At 37.3% G+C, this 13,697-nt stretch overlaps 3 protein-coding genes across 3 annotated transcripts; 2 read left to right on the forward strand and 1 right to left on the reverse strand.

Moving 5' to 3' along the window:
• Positions 1 to 226: 226 nt before the first annotated feature.
• On the forward strand, positions 227 to 3,085 carry LOC112555263 (ankyrin-1-like). The gene is made up of 4 exons (XM_025223585.1): positions 227 to 406; positions 1,074 to 1,102; positions 1,431 to 2,339; positions 2,776 to 3,085. Exons 1-4 carry the CDS (start codon positions 227 to 229, stop codon positions 3,083 to 3,085), a joined length of 1,428 nt encoding a protein of 475 aa, XP_025079370.1.
• Positions 3,086 to 5,525: 2,440 nt separating this feature from the next.
• LOC112558161 lies at positions 5,526 to 9,577 on the reverse strand. The gene is made up of 3 exons (XM_025228429.1): positions 9,469 to 9,577; positions 6,406 to 8,924; positions 5,526 to 5,828 (listed from the first exon to the last, which is right to left on the reverse strand). The coding sequence occupies exons 2-3, from the start codon at positions 8,763 to 8,765 to the stop codon at positions 5,675 to 5,677; spliced, it is 2,514 nt and encodes an 837-aa protein (XP_025084214.1). The 5' UTR covers positions 8,766 to 8,924; positions 9,469 to 9,577; the 3' UTR covers positions 5,526 to 5,674.
• Positions 9,578 to 9,785: 208 nt separating this feature from the next.
• LOC112558193 (centrin-3-like) lies at positions 9,786 to 13,693 on the forward strand. The gene is given in 8 exon segments (XM_025228485.1): positions 9,786 to 9,802; positions 10,073 to 10,140; positions 10,143 to 10,207; positions 10,624 to 10,738; positions 11,407 to 11,433; positions 11,436 to 11,520; positions 11,757 to 11,833; positions 12,265 to 13,693. Coding segments are annotated over 8 exon segments (498 nt in total). The 3' UTR covers positions 12,309 to 13,693.
• The last annotated feature ends 4 nt before the right edge of the window (positions 13,694 to 13,697 follow it).

A 13,697-nucleotide genomic window follows, 5' to 3' on the forward strand; every position in this document is an offset into this window, starting at 1 on the left:
AAACATTAGAGAGGTCAGGGTTCACACAGGTAAATATTATACAAACATTAGAGAGGTCAGGGTTCACACAGGCAAATATTACACAAACATTAGAGAGGTCAGGGTTCACACAGGGGAAAAAATCAGCCCCCGTGAGGCAGAGCCCAAGCATGATGTAACGAGCTTAGCGTCAGAAAGAGCCCGGAGCTGGTCCACCTGTGGGTGGCTTCACCTGTGAGGTGAGTGAATGAATCGGGCGACGTCATCGGCGTTACGCAACATTTACCGAGTAGCCAATAGGACGGCCGTGGACGGAGGGCTGACGTCAGGTGTTAGCTGGACAGGCGGAGTCCTCCGCACTGAGTACCTGTCCAATGATGTAATGATCATTGCCACGTCACAGTGTCGAGGCACATGCGGGATATGCGTGGGTATATATATCCTTAGGTGGGAGAGGCGAGGGAGGAGGAAGGGACCGGGGATTTCAAGTTACCCAGTAGTCGCTAACAGTCGCTAACAGAAGTTGAAGTGAAGAAGTCTTAGTAAAAGTGGAGAGGACCAAGACAGTCAGGTGTGCTACGTGCTACAAAGGTGAGTGCCTCATTTACTCACAACTCTTCATTTTGTCACTTCATTACAAGTTTCATTATAACATGCTTTGTATGTTTACCTTAAACATTGAAGGAAATAGGTTTTAGAAGTCATATTTCATAGGATGCTAATCCTCGTGACACTAACTGAATAAAATATTTTAGCGAGTGATTATTTACATCCTCGGATTAATGCAATTACAGCGTGGAACACACTGTAGCTAGGTAAAAGGTACAGGTGTATAGAATTTTAAAAAATAGTTTCCACCTTCGCGTGGTCATTCCCCGGAGTTCACGAAACAAGCGGATACATTTATGTTTCCACATCCTACCACATTTACAAGTTACCTGCACATCGGAAGTGTTGTCTTGAATATTGTTTCTACATTTTATCTTGATTTGTTTGCTTTTGTTTGTTTGTTTTATTGCTTTTGTAGTTTTGTGGATGGACTTGATTATTGATATATGCTAAGTGATTATAATACAATCTTAATTTTGTTGCAGGCAGAAGCTTCACAGTTCCACCACAGATGGTTGAAGTGTAGTTTCAATTCTCTGAAAACATTCTCATATCTCTGCGATTGCCAAAAAAGTAGCTCAAGTAGCCCAGGCTCATTAAAATACTCGTACTGTGTTTACACCTGAGAATAACTCTAAAGAAAAGTGCCAGTTAATTTCCTGAGAAAGTGTTTTTAATCTGAATGGCTACAGTAATCAGTTCAGATAGTGCCTGCCTCTTGTGTCAGTGTATACAAGCACGCGACTTAGAAAGTGTTAGAACTTGTCTGATGGACTCACCTCACCTGGTCACGTGCACTAAAATGAGGGAATCCGCGTTTGACTGCTGCTTTATCATGGCAGTGATGAGAGAAATGCCCACCTGGCGGAACTGCTGTTGGATCACAGTAAAGATATTGATCAACTGTATGGAGACAACAGTGAGTCTCTTATTCATCTGGCTATCCGAGACGACGATGAAGAAATGGTGAAAGTGTTAATTCACTTTGGGGCCAATCTTAACATAACGACCGCTAAAGGTTACACTCCTCTGGGCCTGGCTTTGACCGTTGATCAGCCTAGAGGAACTGCAATTGCAAAAATACTGGTGAGATCAGGAGCTTTACCTAATATGAAAACTATCATTTCGTTCTGTGACAAAACAAAGTATACACCTTTACGTATTGCCTGTTTTAAAAGGAATTTGGACTTTGTGAAGTTCCTTGTGGAGGAGACATTCACACAAAATGATGAATTCTTTGGAGATTACTGTGAAGAAACATCATCAGAAATAGTACTTCCATCTTCAATCTGGAATGAACGTGACAACAAGCAATCCATGCTAGTCAAAGAGAAAGACAACAGTATGGCTTCCAAGTCAGGAAGGGAGGAAAGCTTAACTCAAAGAATGAAGCATTTGTTAAATCAGGGCGCCGGGGATGTATCAACACCACTTTTCATGGCTGCTAGTGGTGGAGACCTCCATATTGTGGAATATTTGATTACAGCAGGCGCCGATCCTCATTTCGCCTGTTTGTCTGGCAACTTTTTGCATGCTGCTGTTAATAGTGAGTGCCTAGATGTCATCAAGAAAGGCTTTAAATTGGGTTGTAATGTCAACCACAGAAACGCTGTCGGTGACACTCCCCTTCACCTGGCGGGTCGACTTAATCTTGCAGAAATATGTGAACTTCTGCTGACCGGTGGTGCTGATTTGAAAGCTCTCAACAGGCGTGATCTGACACATGGGTCTGATGTCAATGCCGTCGACATGTAAGTTTGAACTAAAGTGCAATGTAATCCTCATTTTCGTGTCACTCCATAATGTTGAGATTTATGAGAACAGCAAACGATGCATGAAGGCAGACATGAACTAGTATTGCATTTTCGTAATTCAGAATGCTTCTTGTATCTCACTTAGTAATCAATTCATCAAACTGTGCTGTCACAGAGCAACTTACTCAACGGATCATGTTATCGACAAAGTCCGTATACCATGCTGGCGCGCACACACACACACACACACACATATAATATTTTATGTTCATATGAATTACTAATTATGTACTTTATATTATTGAAAAACAAATAAGCATCAGAAATAATAAGCTGTCCATGCTTATCTAACTTGTTAGACTGAATGGTTTGGATGTAGAATCACCAAGCATATTGTCCGTTACATACTTTTATGATTTTTTTCTGTTTGCAGGAATAAAACACCATTCTACTTGTTTTTCGGAACCCACGAGGACACGATCAGGTTCCTCCTTCTGGCCGGAGCACGCTTGACAACACAGATGCTCACTGCATCGCACTTTACCTCCCTTGTCACGATTGACGAAGACCTGTCGTTATGGATGCAGGAACACATCAGCCAGCCTCGGTCACTCCAGGCTCTCTGTGGTTTAAACATCCGAAACCAGCTGATTAATGTCAGCAATGGCAAGAGCATCTTATGGAGGACTGAGGCTCTGGAAATCCCCAAACCACTCAAAGATCTGGTGTTTCTTAGAAAATGAACTGGTTTCTTTAAAAAGAGATAAGGACATCGTGTGTCCTTTGCGTAATTGACAATAAAATCAGGATGAGAATCCGGCTCGGTTGTTGTTGTTATCAGTCTTACCTGTAACTGTTATCTATACACCTTTTTACGATCATCTTTTACTTCTTTCTTTTCTTTCTTTGTCTGCGTGTGTGTGTGTGTGTTGCTATTTCAGGCTATTTTTATCCGGTTCGCGTGGGGGTGGGGAGGGTCTAGGTGACTGTAGCAATGCCTGACGTCATGCCCTTGTTACGTCATGCCCTTGTTACGTCATGCTGTGCGCGGAGTCTCCACCGTTCTACATTTCGTCCTCCCTTCATTTCTTCCTTCCGTCACCTTCGTCGTTCGATCCTGCGCCGTGTGGTCAACGAGGCAGCTCGGACTGTGGACCAGCAAAGGGTCCTTGCGCACATCGGACAGACAGTGCGGTGGAGGTCAGCGCGAGAGCGTCGCGTAAGGTCACAGAAAGTGGAGACAGTGTCAGCAGGACACAGTGTCTACATCTAACGTCAGGCCCGATGGTCTCAGGGGCAAGAACTGTGACAGCAGTGTGTGCTGGTGTTTGGCGGGTTTTTTTTATTATTATTACTTCCCTAACTACCATCTCATTACCATTTTTGTTTTGTTTTTTTTTTTTGCAAGGGGTAGTTCTTTTTCTTGCGTGTACGTGTTAGTGTATTTCTTCTTTTTTTTTTCTTTCTCTATTTTATCTACATTTTTATTAAACTTCTTATTTGTACCGTTCATTTCGTGTTTGTTGTGGTCTACGTTCATCAAAGGTTCGATACGTAGGTCATGTCCCACCTCTAGGTGAGCGAGTGTGTGTGTGTGTTCGTGCCGGCTGTGTATTCGGCGACGCTGGGGGCGATCCGCGACAGTCTACACTATGTAATATCTACATACTAGTCAGCACTATGTCCTTATATACAATGTCTACACTATATGTCACGGGAGATATTTGCTTCCTCTCATGTTATTCGATCTGCCCCCGTCACTCCCCTGCGGCCAGATGGACGTGGCTGGTCATCCCACGTTGGTGTCACCTTAAACACTTTTATATTTACCTAGTTACCATTTCGCTGACCTATGCTTTCCATTGTTAATACATGTAGCTGTGCCCAGCCCGAAAATCGGCCGAAATACTGAGAAAAATCTGCAGATGGACCAGGGATTAAAAAATACTGTATATAATTCGAGTGACAAAGGACCACGTACTGGGCTTCGGATTGGAAAAGCAAAAACCCACTCGCCCACTATGTTTTTTTCTGATGAACTTCCTTAAACTTGAACCTTCCATAACTGATTTTTTTCATCGGTCTCTTCAAGCTTCGACTTTAAGAAGTTCGACTGTCATTATCATTGTAAGCTGAACATAGTAAAGACATTGCTTGAATTTTTTTATTCGCCAGGACCATGTGTTAAAGCAATGACTAATTAATTAAACTAAGGAAAATATTTTATATGAATGCTCATTTAGGATCAGTCAGTGCACACACTTTACATCCAGACTTAAACCAGCTCACTAGGTTCACAGTTAAAGACAAAGAAATGCATTAGACAGAAAATTTAAATAATTGCTGTTATAAATTATATACTACCAAGATCAAAGAAAAATAATTATATTAATAAAAGCAGCTTTTACCAGAATTGTTTATGTTTTTATTATTGGAAAGTGGTCCTTAATATGTAAGAAATGCTTGGGAAATACTACAGGTGAAAGAAACTCTTAAGTTAGCAAAAGCATGCCATTTACTGCAGCATTCAGACTGACACAGGTCACATTATCACTATAGTTTTGATCCAGGTCAATGATGTTAACTTATTTATCATCAATATGTTAACTTATTTCTCATCTCTCCAGGTAGCATACACTATATTTATTAACAATTACAAAGAAAGCATTTTTGGTATTTGCACTCTAAAGGACTTTCAGCAGTATTTTAAAGATAACTGTTCGCAAAGATTTCTCAAAATTTTACAAAAACTCAAAAAACACATTATACTTATATTATTTTCATCATGTATATGGTACCTTTTCCTAAAAAAGTAGGAAAAGGTCTATCATGAGTTAAAAAGTAAAACAGTTAAAAAGTTACATCTATGATAAAGACTACAACAATATTTGCCCAGATACTTTTCTGATTTCATTGTCAATCAAGCAGAGCACCATATAGCATCTTTATCTTTCTTGCTAAAATATTCTACTTTTGCTTTATCACACAGAAGAAAAAATTTATGCACAAAGCAAAAGGTTTCTACTGAATAGTTTCTAAGTTTTTATATTACTTTCAGAAGAAAAAGAATGACATTTCCTTTACAGGCATTTCTCTCCTCATCTGAATGCACAGAGTCTAAAGAAAATTGTATACACTCAAACAGAAAACTATTCAGGAATCAATCATTTCAAAGCAGTCTTTTAAAAGCAGCAGATCTTTGAGACGACTTGGGATTGGCAAAGCTTCGATTCTCCACAATATGCTCCTGCCATTGCTGACGTTAATTAGGTGATTTCGAACACTTAAACAACTGAGAGCCTGCAGTGACCTTGGCTGGCTAATGTGTTGCCTTATCCATGATGATAGGGGCATGTTGTGCATAACACGGAGATTACGAGGGTATTGGCTGAGCATTTGTGGAGTGAAGTGTGCCCTGCCAGAAGGAGGAGTTTGAGTGTGGCTTCACGGTTGTTAAAGAAGGCCCAGTAGAGTGATGATGTGCTGCTGCAAGCAGAAAGTCACAATAAAGATAACTAAAATCATATAACAATATTTAATTATCAAAATACTTTAAAATCTACATTGAATTCAAACCACTCAGTATCATAAATCCCATTGATAAGCATTTGCAACTTAATACTAATGCTGTTACAATTGTTTATCAAGCCATCATTGGCATATCTCAAAAATCATACACAAACATAAATTTACAGTCTATACCTCAGTGGCACTGATTAATAAATTGGAATGTTTAATGTACCAACGGTGTAAATGACACAAAACTTAAAAATGGCTCTCTCTAGTCTATATGTATATATATCAAGAGAGAGGGGTGAGCTGAACATATGAATAGCGGAGACAATAATGTGGTGATCAGGAGTTCACATGGGGCACAGCGAGTTCTATGGGTTGATAAATGAAGGAGTATCAAGGCGTATTAGATACAGTATTGAATAATATCTTTCATGATCATTTGCCTATGTAATATAGTTCATATTTCCTATGTTGACTTCTACACTTCTAGATCACAGGGACATTAAATTGTAATTGTGCTAGTGTGCTAAATAAAGTTCAGACTTACTTGTCATCGACTGCATCTATGGCAGAACCATGCTGTATCAAGATCCTGGCATTTTTCTCACAGCCAAAGTACACACTACCCAGGAGAGCTGTCTCACCAAACCTGTCACGTGCATTCATATCAGCACCCCTGGTCACCAGGAGTTCACAAGCTTCTGGGAGATCAATGCGACTCACTAAAATTAGAGGAGTATTACCAAAAGAGTTGCAGTGATTGATATCACAGTCTATTTCAAAGCCTTTCTTTATCACATCTATGTTCTGACTCAGAACAGCAGCATGAAAAAAGTTTCCATGCACACAGAAGAAGTCAGCATCTGCTCCTGCTTTAAGCAAGTATTCCACAATCTGGAGGTCTCCATTAAAAGCAGCCATGAAAAGTGGTGTTGATCCATCAACAGTTCCCTGATTTAGCAAGTGCCTTAGCCTCTGTGTTTGGCATTTTTGCTTTACCTCGATTTCTGATCTAGAAGTCGTGTTGTTATTTTTACCTTGCATGTGCACATTTTTCTCGATTGGTTTTGCATAATTTTGTTCAAGATGTTGAAGGTTTTCAAAGATTCTTTCTTCTTCCCTTTTAGAACCAAATTCATTCTGGAAAACAAGTTTTTCAAGAGCAAATTGAGAGTTTTCATGAGGTTGACTATCAACAGGGACTGCAACAGAAGCACTAGTTCCAGGAATATTTGCTTCAAAGTCATCATCTGCAGAGGCTGTTATTTCTTCCTTAATTTCTTGACTTTCTCTGTCTGCTTCAGGTTTTGCATGTAAAGAATCTAGCAAGAAATCTGAACCATCTGCATTATTGACCTGTGCTAAGGCATCATGAGTGTCATCGTGCTTTTCATTTGCACTGCTTTGAGTTGGCTGACTAACAGCTGTTTCTGCCCATCTTGTACCAGTTTTATCATTATCTAGTTCTTGTTCTTTGGGATGGGAAGTGCTTGAAAGTCTGGAAGAGCCTAGATCATTTAAATGATTTGAAGAATATCCATCATCATTATGAGATCTCAAGGACAAATCTGGCTGTAAAAGCCTGACTTCTGCTGGTTGATCTGATGAGGCTGATATGCCAGAGACATCATTTCCAGTACTGTATCTGCTGCATGGGGGATCCAGGCCAGCCCTTTCATAAAGATTGAAGAATGTATTCCTGTTAAACATTCGTCTTGGTGAAAATCTAGAAGGAATTCTTGGTCGCCCAAATATATCAACTTGCCCTCCTTGCTTTCTGTAATATCGAAAGTTATTCCAACTTGAAGACGGGATTAATATTTCTGATGCTGTTTCTTCCAAATAATCTCCCAGAAATTTATCATTTTGTATGAATGCCTCTTCCACAAGAAACTTCACAAATTCAAAATTACCTTTAAAACAGGCAATATGTAAAGGTGTATAGATCTTCTGGAAAAAGGAAATAATAGTTTTCTTATTAGGAAAAGCTCCTGATCGCACCAGTATTTTTGCAATTGCAGTTCCTCTAGGCTGAGCAAGGGTCAAAGCCAGGCCCAGAGGGGTATGACCTTGAGTGCTAGCTTTGTTGAGATTGGCCCCAAAGTGAATTAACACTTTGACCATCTCTTCGTCATCTTCTCGGATAGCTAGATGAATAGGTGATTCCAGGCTGTCTCCATATGCTTGATCCACATCTTCACCATGATCTAACAGTAGTTCTGCCAGGTGGGCATTTCTCCTGATAATAGCAATGACCAATGGACAGTTGATGGTGAACAACTCACTGCCAGGTGAGATAGTGCTAAGGAAGTGCAAGTCTGCACCATACTGGATTAGCATGTCCGAAACAGCTGGGTTCTTATTTAATGCCAGCTGTATAGGTACAAGGCTGCCACAACATGGGGCATTGACTTGACCTCCATGTTTTAACAAAAGTTCCACTAAAGAGACTTCATTCAGCAGAATTGCCAGTCCAAGTGCATTTATGTCCTCTGAGCTATCCTGCATGTTAACATCTGCCCCAAAGTCAAGCATCATGCCAAGGAGGTGTTCATCGTGAGTTGAAAGAGCAGCCATGAGTGGTGTTTCCACACCTGTCCTATAATTGATCCTTACTCCTGCTCCCAGTAAGTTAGCTATAATTTCCAGCACATCTGTTCTTTTGCTTGAGCTAAAAACTGAGGGGCTTTTCCATACATCTGATTTCAGCACGTGATCTTCCCGTGATGCACTGAGAAAATTTTGGTAAAATTTAATGAGTTTATACACTGAACTGTTCTCAGGGCAAGTGCAAAAGCGAGGTGCAGCATTTACATCCTTAAGGTACCATTTGACACCTTCCAAGTCTCCTGCATCTATACACTTACACAAGATGCATTCAGCATCAGAAGTGATTACTGAAGCCATTCACCTCTCTTTCTAGAAATTTTATAACAATTTGCATGTGTCTTTATCCTCTGTAAGAAATTTTTTGTAGCTTTGTCTTGACTGTTTCTGTCACTTGGAAAATAAGAGCCAGAAAGATACCCTGAAACCACCTGTTCTCTAAAACTATGAAACTTTTGTCTGCAACAAAACATTTGATCGATATTATTTACAAAAATGATCAAAATAATAGATCAAAACTATATTATATACAAATAAAAATACATGGCAATAATATTAAATAAAATACTTAAAAACGTACAAATGATTATGTAACAACAATAAATGCAATTCAGATTTTTCTGACTTCCTATCTTCATGTAATATGCTCAATGGTTCTAGGATATGTAATAGAGAATCTACGATCATACCAAGATGTTTCAAACTTTACTGATCATTTCAGCGTGTAATTTTTTCTTAGTTACTCTTTATATTAAAACTATGTTATCAATCCTGATTTTTATTCCTATAATCTTCCTCTTATTCATATGTCAAATAAAAATATTATGTGATGGCAAAGATGAATATAAATTATATATACCTATAAACATGTTGCCCCATCACATTAGGTAAGTGAATTATTATAGGTCTTAATCTTTTAACATTTCCTTAAGGCTTTACGGGATATTTTCTCCATAAACTTATATCATTCATGATTACTAGGTGTTTTGCAAAAATGTCTTACTCTTTCAACTGGCAGTATTTCCAACAATCCGCCTCACAGACTTTTCTGATCTATATTGTCCGTCTGCTGCAACGGGTTTGCTCACTACAGGTTATCTCCCTTCACATGCGGACCTCTAAATGATAGTTGCGTAAAGAAGAGCAATTTACCTATTTAAGTAATCTGATACATGCATATAATTGTTTCTACAATTATATAAGAGGAAAAGGAATTTAGCTATATTATTTATGAAATATTGTAATAGCAATGAACAGTTACGCTAATGCTGTCGGTGTCGAAGTGTCGACTTTACGTCTGTGGCGCGAGAATTGTTGAAAATGAGTTTGTCGTTAAGGTAAAGATTTTCCCCTTGTGTTTACGAAGAAGCTGTAATAGAGTTAATGTTATGCACGAATAACGCATGGTTTACAAGATATGGCATTAATCTGGTTACTTTTTTAACTAATGCTTTCAAGCAGAGAAATAATTAACAACTTTCATGTTGTTATAGAAGATTCGTAGTTCAGTGTTTCATGTCTGAACCTGTATGTTTTTTTCCTTATTTGTCAACGTTTTTATTCTTTTCTCACTATTATGCTACTTTTAAGTATTTTTTATGACCCAGGGCAGAGTTGTCTCTAGACAAAAATAAGAAGAAGAAGAAAAGAGAACTCTCTGATGAACAAAAACAGGAATTAAAGAAGCTTTTGATCTATTTGATACAGACAAAGATCGTGCCATAGATTATCATGAACTGAAGGTGAGTGGTGGATTGTGGGGTACAGAAAGCGTAATAAATGAAACACATACACGCATCATTGCCTAGTGTCATCACTGTAAAATGTAGAATTTAGAAGCAATTAATACATGTAGCTCATAAATTATGGTGCCATCAGGTAAGGGCATGATATTGTCACTAGCTGTAAATTCAAGAGTTATTTGACAATTAAAAATTAAAATTTTCAGTTAGAATTTACTGTCGCCAAGTATGAAGAAAAGATCAAAGATTACACTTTTCTAGAAGTAGAAATGTGTTCATCATCTGTATGCTGTATTGGTAACTAAAGTTTGGTTTATTAGTTTTGCTCAAGAGGGCTTAGTACTATGAGAAGTTCATTGTTTTATTGTAAGAGTAACATAAATTTTCTTAATAAATAAGCTTAAACATTTCTGTAGGTGGCTATGAGAGCTCTAGGCTTTGATGTCAAGAAAGCAGATGTGCTTAAAATTCTGCGTGACTATGACCGAGAAGGAACAGGCAAAATCTCCTTTGATGATTTTAATGAAACAAGTGAGTGAATATTTAAAATATAACAGCTTTTGAATTATTGCTTTACACTCTAGTTGTGTTGTCACTCCGTGATATAGCCTTAGTTTCTGACATGGCATAAAACACAATCAACTAACCTCTAGTTGTGTTGTTTACTTACAATTTTTATTTTAGTCTTTTCTTTTAATTATGTGACTATGTGGGGTAGTCTATGTTAAGATTGATGGAGAAGCAAATCTTAGTGATTAGGGCAATAGCATTCAATGCCTGTGGGGTGCAGACCCAAATGTTAAATGGGTGCTGAATTCTTAAAGGACTAGGAGTAGATATTGACACCGCCCTGACAAAAAGCTGGCCTCAGGTGTGATCTTTAACACCTTATAATGACTGTAAGGTCATAAAATTACCTTTTCCTTTTTATCATTGTTTACTGTCTCACCATTTTATGCTAAGATAATTAATGGCTCATAATTTAAGCAGTTTATTGCGATACAGTTACAGATTCCTCATCATTATCAAACATTTTACAAATTACAGAGAATAAAATATGTACTGTTTGTCAACATTCATTCATAATATTAATAATTAATTTTAGATATTTAAACGGAACAGCAGCATCCAAATTAACTATTTTGAAACTGTGATGTATTGCAGTATAAGAACATTTTTGTTTTCTCTCTTTTTGTTAGTGACAGACATGATGTTAGAGAGAGATCCCCAGAAGAAATTTTGAAAGCCTTTAAGCTATTTGATGATGATAATTCAGGCAAGATCAGCCTTCGCAACTTGCGCCGAGTGGCACGGTAGGGCAGGCACTTTTAGATTCTGATCTTATAAGAGCATCAGCCTCAGATTTATAGTTTCCTAATGATCTATTATATGCAACTTAAGTCTTGGCTAGATTGCTGTTTTTTGATTGATTGTTTGTTTGTTTTTTTAATTTGGACAGTACTGAAAGATGTGTGTTTTCAGAGTTATTAATACATTTTCTAATGCTTTAGATAGAATGTGAAGAATGCATGTATTTTTATGTCTACAGGGAGTTGGGTGAAAACATGACTGATGAAGAACTTAGAGCAATGATAGATGAGTTTGATCGAGATGGTGACGGGGAAAGTGAGTCAGACACAAATTCATTAACTTTGTACTTGTAGTTGAATCCCTCCATCTTTCTTTCTGTTTCTCTCTGTGTCTCTTTCGGCTGTGCTTGAGTGGATTGGTTGGCAGATGGGAGGCTGAAAAGTTACATCCTTTCTTTTAAAAGTTCTGAAGCATTAAAAATTTGCTGTTTTTTCTGAATTAAAAATTATAATTTTTTTTTATTTGGAGCACTTTTCTTTTATTATATTGTTTTGTGATTCTGGTCTTTTACTTAGTATCATGTGCTTTTCAGGTCTTTGTGCCTATCCCCATTAGTTGCTTAATCTTTCATTTTCTTTTATAAATTCTCATTTATAAACTTTTTCATATACTTAGACATTCATAAATAAGATTTGGATTAAGGATTCTCAGTTAAACGTTTGGTTTCATTTGTGTGTTTGTTTTAGTTAATGAAGAGGAGTTTATAGCAATCATAACAGGTGACACATAGTTGTCCTGAACACCAGCTGCACAAGATTTCCATGTGTTGTTCATCTGCTTCAAAGATAATCACCAAGATGACTGATCAGCAAAATGTCATCTGTGAGCAGAATCCTTTTGTGAATGGCCTCAGTTTCGAGCTCATTGTGACAGTGGAGTATAACAGAGCTAAAAACACTTAATAGATAACCTAGACTGAGGATTGGTCTTTCAAGAGAAAGAAGGAAGTATTGTGGCAAGTGATACAAATGGCTTTCTTCCAATATTTCTCATTATCCATTTCACTATAAGTAATTTTATTCTCTTTAGAGTTAAATTATGGTTGTCTATCATTGTGTATGTAAATCATAATTGGAGGTATGCTTCTCAGATTTTTATATTGTGGCCTTTTCTTCAGTCTTTTTCTCTGACCTTAAAGAGACAAGCATATTATGGTTTTCTGTGATATGCAAGTTGAAAAATACATTATGTGATGTTTGTGTGGTTGATAATTAAAGCAAAACTTAAGTTATTTTTGTGTATGTGCAAATATGTGCAAGTGCACTATTGATGTATGTCTGGATGGGTCATATGTCTGAAGTGCAGTGTTATGTTTCCAGTGATAAGGCTACTTGAATTTTTTTTTTTAGATTAAATTGTTTTGATTTTCAAGGTTTAAGTGTTTTTAATGTCAACCGTTGAAAAGTTTCAATTAATTGAATAGATTACTCTTTGATTAATTTTAATGACTTTCATATACTTGTAATATCAAGATAAACTATCAAAACTTCATTCATAAACATGAGTGCATGGAAGATAATGCACTCCTAGGAGACTCATATTTTGACCTGGCTGCCTTGTCTTCTTAGAATGATTGTCACAGAAAATTAATTACCAGAGGTTCTTTATGCTACATGACTGTTGTTGCACAACATTTTGATATGTAGATATTTGTTGCTTATGTTTTAGAGACTTAACAATGGAAAATTTTACTTAAGTGCTTGATGGATGAAAATAATGAATATCAGCATTGATAATGGTTACCAGCAACTTGCAAAATTTATATGACAGCCTTTCCAACCATGCAGTGGTTTTGTTTAAAATCTAAGATGACTGTCCATAGTGTAATTTATTTTACACCAAAACTTCAAGCTTTTTACACTTATTTTAAAAAAGAGTTCAAAATGTTTTCATATCCAGTTTTCTTTTACAGATGGCATTTTGAAACTTTGTAGCAAGGGTTAATTAGCATAATTTTGAATGTGTGACTAAATATAAGTGGTGTAAGTAGAGGTTGCAAGTCTTTTGCTAAGTTAAAAAAAAAACTGACAAGTTGACAAACAGATTCATTGCTTGGCCATTTTCAGTACAAATTCTGAAAATCTTGCAGAGTCAATAAATGTGATTCACATTCAATTTA

Source organism: Pomacea canaliculata, linkage group LG2, assembly GCF_003073045.1.
Source record: "Pomacea canaliculata isolate SZHN2017 linkage group LG2, ASM307304v1, whole genome shotgun sequence".
NCBI classification, from domain to species: Eukaryota; Metazoa; Mollusca; class Gastropoda; order Architaenioglossa; family Ampullariidae; genus Pomacea; species Pomacea canaliculata.

Excerpts from the sequence above, each read along its gene's own strand:
- LOC112555263 (XM_025223585.1), top strand. The coding sequence starts at position 227 with ATGAATCGGGCGACGTCATCGGCGTTACGCAACATTTACCGAGTAGCC. Across the intron at positions 407-1,073 it reads GAGGCACATGCGGGATATGC|GCAGAAGCTTCACAGTTCCA; the intron begins GTGGGTATATAT and ends ATTTTGTTGCAG. Across the intron at positions 1,103-1,430 it reads TCACAGTTCCACCACAGATG|TGATGAGAGAAATGCCCACC; the intron begins GTTGAAGTGTAG and ends TTATCATGGCAG.
- LOC112558161 (XM_025228429.1), bottom strand. The coding sequence starts at position 8,765 with ATGGCTTCAGTAATCACTTCTGATGCTGAATGCATCTTGTGTAAGTGT. Across the intron at positions 5,829-6,405 it reads ATAGATGCAGTCGATGACAA|CAGCACATCATCACTCTACT; the intron begins GTAAGTCTGAAC and ends TTCTGCTTGCAG.